Source organism: Salvelinus alpinus, chromosome 21 (genome assembly GCF_045679555.1).
Source record: "Salvelinus alpinus chromosome 21, SLU_Salpinus.1, whole genome shotgun sequence".
NCBI lineage: Eukaryota > Metazoa > Chordata > Actinopteri > Salmoniformes > Salmonidae > Salvelinus > Salvelinus alpinus.
The window spans coordinates 21,382,660-21,391,389 of NC_092106.1; the positions used below are offsets into that span (position 1 = coordinate 21,382,660).

At 41.1% G+C, this 8,730-nt stretch overlaps 1 protein-coding gene across 1 annotated transcript; it reads left to right on the top strand.

Moving 5' to 3' along the window:
- Positions 1 to 209: 209 nt before the first annotated feature.
- LOC139548028 (dicarboxylate carrier UCP2-like) lies at positions 210 to 3,712 on the top strand. Its single transcript, XM_071357322.1, has 8 exons — positions 210 to 511; positions 734 to 849; positions 965 to 1,180; positions 1,465 to 1,672; positions 1,830 to 2,033; positions 2,302 to 2,403; positions 2,490 to 2,670; positions 2,811 to 3,712. The coding sequence occupies exons 3-8, from the start codon at positions 1,055 to 1,057 to the stop codon at positions 2,923 to 2,925; spliced, it is 936 nt and encodes a 311-aa protein (XP_071213423.1). The 5' UTR covers positions 210 to 511; positions 734 to 849; positions 965 to 1,054; the 3' UTR covers positions 2,926 to 3,712.
- The last annotated feature ends 5,018 nt before the right edge of the window (positions 3,713 to 8,730 follow it).

Below are 8,730 nucleotides of genomic sequence, written 5' to 3' on the forward strand. Positions count from 1 at the left end.
CATTTTTGCGCAGATATAATTAAATGCATATGTTTCTTTAAGGTTCAACAGAACATTGACTGTTGTAAACTGTGAGACTGACTGACATAATGTTGCATACTGTCTTGTACTCCCAAAAGGGCGAAATAGTTTTTATGAACCTTTCATCATGGTTTGAATACACATCTTTGGAGTAATGTTTTTTTACCAAAAAAAGCTAAATGCAGTTGAAAGTGTGGAATCTTGACTCATTTGGTTTGAATCGATAACAAAATCGGATCATTGTCATCACATACTAGACAAATCATTGAGCCAGCCATGTGTCAACATATCTCATGTATGACACGAGCTTACGCATACTTTTCAGGTCAATGTATGTCATGGAACTATGTGTGACAAGGGATGGGCAGGCTATAATAATCCACACCCACCCCAGGGCGTGAGAATCAAATCCTAACTCTCTCAAGCCAGTGCTCCTCAATAGAACCTCTCAATTCAAATTTTGGATTACAGTACTTTTCATTCCAATCAGGTAAGCCTAATGTTATACCAATATTTGTTATATTGCTAGTTTGTTCAATATCCATTTTGCCCCATCTGTCTGCTTAACATTTATCTACAGCTTCAATTTAGAATTTGAGATATGACCTAAATTGTACTCCACATTTTAAAAGCTTATATTAATTTTACACATGCTTATAGGGCATGCCAAAGTATTTTTTTCATATTTGTTTCATGTTCATATGTTTCACAGGCGGTGGTATGCTTTTTTGGAGCAATTTTATGGAACAACAAAAGACAAGAGGATCTTACATTCATAAAGATAACTTTCCAATACCTGAAACTTGAATATCACTTGCATCTGTCTAAGTAAGTGAGATTTGGGGTGCTTACAATAATCATTCAATGAATACTGACTAAAAAGCCATCTTTATGTGTTCCTTGATTCATTCTGATTACTTACTATTTGCTCTATTCTCTTTAGGAACGGACAGAACCTATTAAACTACGGTCTATCTACTGTACTTGTAAGACCTTCAGTACTCTTTGGGAAATTATCTGCACCATCTCAGTCATGGCTGGAGTGAAGCCCACAGACTTGGCCCCTACAGCTGCTGTTAAGTTCTTTGGCGCTGGAACTGCAGCCTGTTTTGCTGACCTGATCACCTTCCCTTTGGACACAGCTAAAGTTAGGCTGCAGGTGAGAAGGTGCACATGCTTTACATACAGTACAGTGATTTTTGCAACCATGATTATGCTTAAAAAGTAAGTAATGGTTTCTGTTCCATTATCTTCACTAGTATACTATTTAGAACGATGCAATGTATTGGACATGTACTCTTAAGTGGTATGTTAGTATGGTCATTGCAATGTAGCCATGTTCTACATAATGATTATGTAAAGGTATTATGTCTTGATTGAATTGTGTCACTAGGATTACTTTCAATACAAAGATGAATTAACACTTGGGTTTGTCTTTCTTAGATCCAGGGCGAGTCCAAGTCCTCTGAAGGGAAGATGGTGGTGAAGTACAGAGGTGTGTTTGGCACCATCAACACCATGGTGAAGACAGAGGGGCCCAGGAGCCTCTACAATGGCCTGGTGGCAGGTCTCCAGAGACAGATGAGCTTTGCCTCGGTCCGCATCGGCCTCTATGACTCCATGAAGCAGTTCTACACCCGGGGAACAGACAGTACGTAACCTAATGGACATTTTCATTTTATTTATCTCTCAATTACATTTTTATCTGATTTAGTGCAAGTAGAATATCATGAAAGTGGCTGAAAGAATGTGGCATGGTGTTTTATGAATGCATCTCTCATCCTCGCTACTCCTCTCTACTCTCATAGATGCAGGCATTGGGAGTCGACTGATGGCAGGCTGTACGACCGGGGCCATGGCAGTAGCCTTTGCTCAGCCAACAGATGTGGTGAAAGTGCGGTTCCAAGCTCAAGTCAGGGGAGCAGAAGCAGAGGGGGTGAAGAGATATAGCGGCACCATGGATGCCTACAGGACCATCGCCAGGACTGAGGGCATCAGAGGGCTCTGGAAAGGTAGGCCTAATGCAGTCTGAATTTCAGTCCAATTAGGAACATTTGCTTTACGTGCATAAAAGATCGAATCCCCAAGCTGACAAGGTAAAAATCCGTCGTTCTGCCCCTGAACAAGGCAGTTAACCCACTGTTCCTAGCCCGTCATTGAAAATAAGAATTTGTTCTTAACTGACTTGCCTAGTTAAATAAAGATTAAAAATAAAAAAAATTAAAAAAAAAGATGATTCCGTAATTGTAATTACCAGTTTCATTCATAATTTTCCTTCAGGTTGTGGCCCAAACATAACTCGTAACGCCATAGTGAACTGTTCGGAGCTGGTGACTTATGACATCATCAAGGAACTTATCCTGCAGTATAACATCATGACTGGTAAGCAGGCATGTGATTTGTTTTACACCACACAGGGTACATTTGAATCGTTTCAAGTACTTCAAAGTGTTTTGTTGTTTTTTCAGATAACCTGCCCTGCCATTTCACAGCAGCCTTCAGTGCTGGTTTCATCACCACTATTGTGGCGTCTCCTGTAGATGTAGTGAAGACCCGGTTCATGAACTCTTCAGCTGGAAAATACAACAGTGCTATTAACTGTGCTGTTACGATGATGAGAAATGAGGGACCCAAAGCCTTCTATAAAGGGTGAGTAGTAATCAAAAGCCATTTCTAAATTCCAATTGCTTTCAAATCATATTTGGCTGAATCAAGATTCCTAGATATGAACAGTGAATTAAGCAAATCGTTCTGCTTGGTTAAATAGTCTGATTCTCTTTACCCTCCAGGTTCATGCCTTCTTTCCTTCGCCTTGGCTCCTGGAACATCGTAATGTTTGTCACATATGAGCAAATCAAGAAACACGTGATGAGAGTACAGCAGTCCTGGGAGTCTCCTATCTAACCTGTCTCATCCTGACTGACTGCTGTGTGGATTTCTCTTACTGACTATGATGTTCAAGCCATGACCGCCTGTATAGGCAGAGCACATTTTCATCTAAAGGAGGAACCACACAAGTATTAGCCTGGTCCCTGATATATTTGAGTGACAAGGAGTTGGCATGATAGCACAAACAGACTGACACTTAAGCTATGAGTCTGACTTCTGTACAGGAAAGTACGCGCCGTGCAGGGATGTGTGACCCAACGTGTCTCCATGATGCCTTGTCCCAGACAGCGAGACCATGAACCACACCATGGACTATTGATACAACTTTGTGACTCAGTAATGGAATGAATGGCTTGATAGTGGTTTATCTAACTTGCGTTTAGGTTAGGGATACTGTATTATGCTTCCTCGCTGGTCGATAGGGTGCATAATGTGACCTTCAAATGTTATTGAAGTTGTGTTATTTATAATACCTATTTGTAACGTATGAGAACTTTACCTCAAAATATCCATGAACCTAGTGGTTTTGTATTCATAACAAATAATCCAACATTCTAGTAAGCAATGCAATGTCATAACCATTCACTTTTAAATAAGGAGGTGGAACTGTGCATTTTACAACTGTATGTGAAGTTGTTTGATATTATTTTATTACTGCTGATATGCAGTAACTGCAATTTTGGACCAAGCCTTGAAGAGTCCAAAATAATTATGAATATAGGATGTCCTAAATATGTTATTTATTATGTCCTGTTATTAAAATATAGTTTTTTCATTAGTAAAATAACTGAATTTCAGAATAGCTGTCTGTGGTAGCCTTTTTCTGCTCAGTGTTCAGAGGGGTTACCTATTCAAATAACTGTTACAGTGGGGCAAAAAAGTATTTAGTCAGCCACCAATTGTGCAAGTTCTCCCACTTAAAAAGATGAGAGAGGCCTGTAATTTTCATCATAGGTACACTTCAACTATGACAGACAAAATGAGAAAAAAAAATCCAGAAAATCACATTGTAGGATCTTTAATGAATTTATTTGCAAATTATGGTGGAAAATAAGTATTTGGTCACCTACAAACAAGCAAGATTTCTGGCTCTCACAGACCTGTAACTTCTTCTTTAAGAGGCTCCTCTGTCCTCCACTCGTTGCCTGTATTAATGGCACCTGTTTGAACTTGTTATCAGTATAAAAGACACCTGTCCACAACCTCAAACAGTCACACTCCAAACTCCACTATGGCCAAGACCAAAGAGCTGTCAAAGGACACCAGAAACAAAATTGTAGACCTGCACCAGGCTGGGAAGACTGAATCTGCAATAGGTAAGCAGCTTGGTTTGAAGAAATCAACTGTGGGAGCAATTATTAGGAAATGGAAAACATACAAGACCACTGATAATCTCCCTCGATCTGGGGCTCCACGCAAGATCTCACCCCGTGGGGTCAAAATGATCACAAGAACGGTGAGCAAAAATCCCAGAACCACACGGGGGGACCTAGTGAATGACCTACAGAGAGCTGGGACCAAAGTAACAAAGCCTACCATCAGTAACACACTACGCCGCCAGGGACTCAAATCCTGCAGTGCCAGACGTGTCCCCCTGCTTAAGCCAGTACATGTCCAGGCCCATCTGAAGTTTGCTAGAGAGCATTTGGATGATCCAGAAGAAGATTGGGAGAATGTCATATGGTCAGATGAAACCAAAATATAACTTTTTGGTAAAAACTCAACTCGTCGTGTTTGGAGGACAAAGAATGCTGAGTTGCATCCAAAGAACACCATACCTACTGTGAAGCATCGGGGTGGAAACATCATGCTTTGGGGCTGTTTTTCTGCAAAGGGACCAGGACGACTGATCCGTTTAAAGGAAAGAATGAATGGGGCCATGTATCGGGAGATTTTGAGTGAAAACCTCCTTCCATCAGCAAGGACATCACTACTCTGGACGGCTCTGACTTAGAATATGTGGACAACTACAAATACCTAGGTGTCTGGTTAGACTGTAAACTCTCCTTCCAGACTCACATCAAACATCTCCAATCCAAAGTTAAATCTAGAATTGGCTTCCTATTCCGCAACAAAGCATCCTTCACTCATGCTGCCAAACATACCCTTGTAAAACTGACTATCCTACCAATCATCGACTTCGGTGATGTCATTTACAAAATAGCCTCCAAAACCCTACTCAATAAATTGGATGCAGTCTATCACAGTGCCATCCGTTTTGTCACCAAAGCCCCATATACTACCCACCACTGCAACCTGTACACTCTCGTTGGCTGGCCCTCGCTTCATACTCGTCGCCAAACCCACTGGCTCCAGGTCATCTACAAGACCCTGCTAGGTAAAGTCCCCCCTTATCTCAGCTCGCTGGTCACCATAGCAGCACCTACCTGTAGCACGCGCTCCAGCAGGTATATCTCTCTGGTCACCCCCAAAACCAATTCTTCCTTTGGCCGCCTCTCCTTCCAATTCTCTGCTGCCAATGACTGGAACGAACTACAAAAATCTCTGAAACTGGAAACACTTATCTCCCTCACTAGCTTTAAGCACCAGCTGTCAGAGCAGCTCATAGATTACTGCACCTGTACATAGCCCATCTATAATTTAGCCCAAACAACTACCTCTTTACCTACTGTATTTATTTATTTATTTTTCTCCTTTGCACCCCATTATTTCTATCTCTACTTTGCACATTCTTCCACTGCAAACCAACCATTCCAGTGTTTTTACTTGCTATATTGTATTTACTTCGCCACCATGGCCTTTTTTATATTTTTATTTATATATATATATATTTTGTTTGCCTTCACCTCCCTTATTTCACCTCACTTGCTCACATTGTATATAGACTTATTTTTCACTGTATTATTGTCTGTATGTTTGTTTTACTCCATGTGTAACTATGTGTTGTTGTATGTGTCGAACTGCTTTGCTTTATCTTGGCCAGGTCGCAATTGTAAATGAGAACGTGTTCTCAACTTGCCTACCTGGTTAAATAAAGGTGAAATAAATCAAATAAAAGGGCATTGAAGATGAAACGTGGCTGGGTCTTTCAGCATGACAATGATCCCAAACACACCGCCCGGGCAACGAAGGAGTGGCTTCGTAAGAAGCATTTCAAGGTCCTGGAGTGGCCTAGCCAGTCTCCAGATCTCAACCCCATAGAAAATCTTTGGAGGGAGTTGAAAGTCCGTGTTGCCCAGCAACAGCCCCAAAACATCACTGCTCTAGAGGAGATCTTACAGAAAACGTTTGACCTCTGTCATTGCCAACAAAGGGTATATAACAAAGTATTGAGATAAACTTTTGTTATTGACCAAATACTTATTTTCCACCATAATTTGCAAATAAATTCATTAAAATCCTACAATGTGATTTTCTGGAATTTCTTTTCTCATTTTGTCTGTCATAGTTGAAGTGTACCTATGATGAAAATTACAGGCCTCTCTCATCTTTTTAAGTGGGAGAACTTGCACAATTGGTGGCTGACTAAATACTTTTTTGCCCCACTGTATTTGTAACATACTTAGTCTACACCTATTGTTTACTAACAGTAAAATGCTTACTTACGGGTCCCTTTCCAACGATGAGTAAAAATAGAAAGTGACACGAGGAATTAATACACAGTGAATAACAAGTTTAAAAAAAATAACGTGGCTATATACAGGGTGTACCAGTACAGAGCAGGAGTGCACTTCTTTTGATCAGGGCCCATGGGGAATAGGGTGCCATTTGAAATGCAGCCCACAGGTGCTTGTTAGTTTGAGAACGTTCACAGAACTAGGTCAGCCTAAGCTGCCCCATATGTATTCGTACACAATTAAACCCCTCTAAGAGTCACCCAATACATACTATACCAACGGAGAGTGACGCAGATACTCCATTATTCCAATACACATAGCTAGTTGTTCTTGGAAGGAAATATAAACACCCTCATGAAGATGTATTCCTGAGTGATAGCCTTATTTGGTATTGCTGTGCATTGAAGACATTCCTTTCAAATACCTTTCAGTGATGGGATAGTGTCATTAAATCCAAACTCCTTTAGTAATTGTGATCACTTGTAGGGTCATTTGTGGCCTGCAAATTGTATAGTGCTCGCCTATTGATATAAAATAACTGGAGCTCATTGACTTCAACTGATAAAGGAGAGACACGGAGATGTGGAGTTGACATGACATGATGATTAGCTGACAGATGAGAAAATTGCCCAATTACAGTCGCTTAGGACAATAGAGGCTGCTGACATAACTGTAACAGAAGTAAGCTTTCTGACAAAGGCATTCACATCCACTGCATCACTAATCAGCTCCTGTAAACTCACTAGCTTCTCTCGGACAGCTAATTAGTACAGTGAGCTTGATTAGGCAAGATGGCAGTCTGGCTGACCTTATGGCTGATCAGGCGAATCCTTGGTCTGGTGATCCACATAACTGGGGGAACAAACGACAACCACTGAGTACGGTAGGCAGTGTTAGTCATTCAATGGAATCAGGCAACTGCTTTCATTATGAATTTTAGGAACAATGAATCAACATTAGGTTTGGATGTAATACTAAGTATAGAGAACGTGTGATTTAGAGGCTTGAAAAAGCTTGCAGTTTGACAGTTCCAGACGTGGTCCTTGGCTGACCTTAGCAGGAGTCTCTGTGGAGAGAGGATGATCTGAGCTATCAAGTGTAGCTAGGTGAAGAGTTTAAGTACACCTTGTGACCTACTGCACTGAGGCACAGTGAGTTCAGGGTTTTCCTACCCCAAGAAAGCATTGATGCCTACAGTATGATGTTACAATGACATGTTTTTAGGAGAGCCTGGATATAAAACAAAACCCACAAGGTGTTGTCTTTATTCACCCTTCTTAATCGACTTGTTTCAACTATGTGGTGCTATTTTACAGACAATCATAAAGTACATAAATTCATTATAGTCCAGAGAGTAACAGTTGATGCCCTTTCTATCCAACAGTGTCAATGTGGAGGTGGGTCCTGCTGATGATGTCTAGGCTGTATGTTGTTGAGTCGCTGCAGACGTACAGGTCTGCCTGGCAAACTGGGAGTATGACCCTTTCCATACACTCTAAGGCCTACAGGCTGGCCAGTGTCAAAAGGCAAGGCTGTAGGCCGCAAGTTGAGCACTGTTGATGTGGTCACTCAGGGGCGGTTGATATGGACCCATCCGGCAGTGGACTGGAGCAGAGCTGAAGGAGTGGTAGACGTTAGGCAGAATAATAGCAGAGGTGAGACCATAGAAAACATGGCAGATATTAGGAGGGGGGCTCAGGGGGAAGTCAACTGATGGAGGCTCCCTACTATTGTGATTCTCAGTGGGCCTTTGGGGTTTCTGTTCCGGCTTGATAAACTCTTGGATTTTCTCTGCCTGAACCAGACGGACATGGTAGACCTTACAAGATCTTTGACAGGACTCCACAAAATGCTCTAGGGATATTCTCCCATCTGTGAATTTCTGTGAGAGAGCCTTTAAGATAGAAAGACACAAAATGTTGGCATAGTCTACTATTACACTCAGAGGATAGTAATATGATTGCTTAATTGATCATTTGTGTTACACATTTATTCCAGCCTTACTGCACATCCTTCGTCAGAGTGAGCCAGCTTCTTCAGGAGAAGCCACTGGATCATGTGAAGGCTATGTTTCTCTAGTAAAACTACTAGAAAGGCAACAGTATATTTGTATAATAAAAGGGGCATAAACACGGTTTTGACTAACTGACAAAATTGCAGAAGCAGTTGGAGAGAATAACAAGCATTCTGGAACTTTAATGTTCCCTAAAATAATATATACAAATGTGACATTCAAACTCAC

Coding starts and splice junctions, on each gene's coding strand:
- LOC139548028 (XM_071357322.1), top strand. CDS start 1,055: ATGGCTGGAGTGAAGCCCACAGACTTGGCCCCTACAGCTGCTGTTAAG. Junction 1,673..1,829: donor CTACACCCGGGGAACAGACA/GTACGTAACCTA, acceptor CTACTCTCATAG/ATGCAGGCATTGGGAGTCGA. Junction 2,404..2,489: donor GCAGTATAACATCATGACTG/GTAAGCAGGCAT, acceptor TTGTTTTTTCAG/ATAACCTGCCCTGCCATTTC.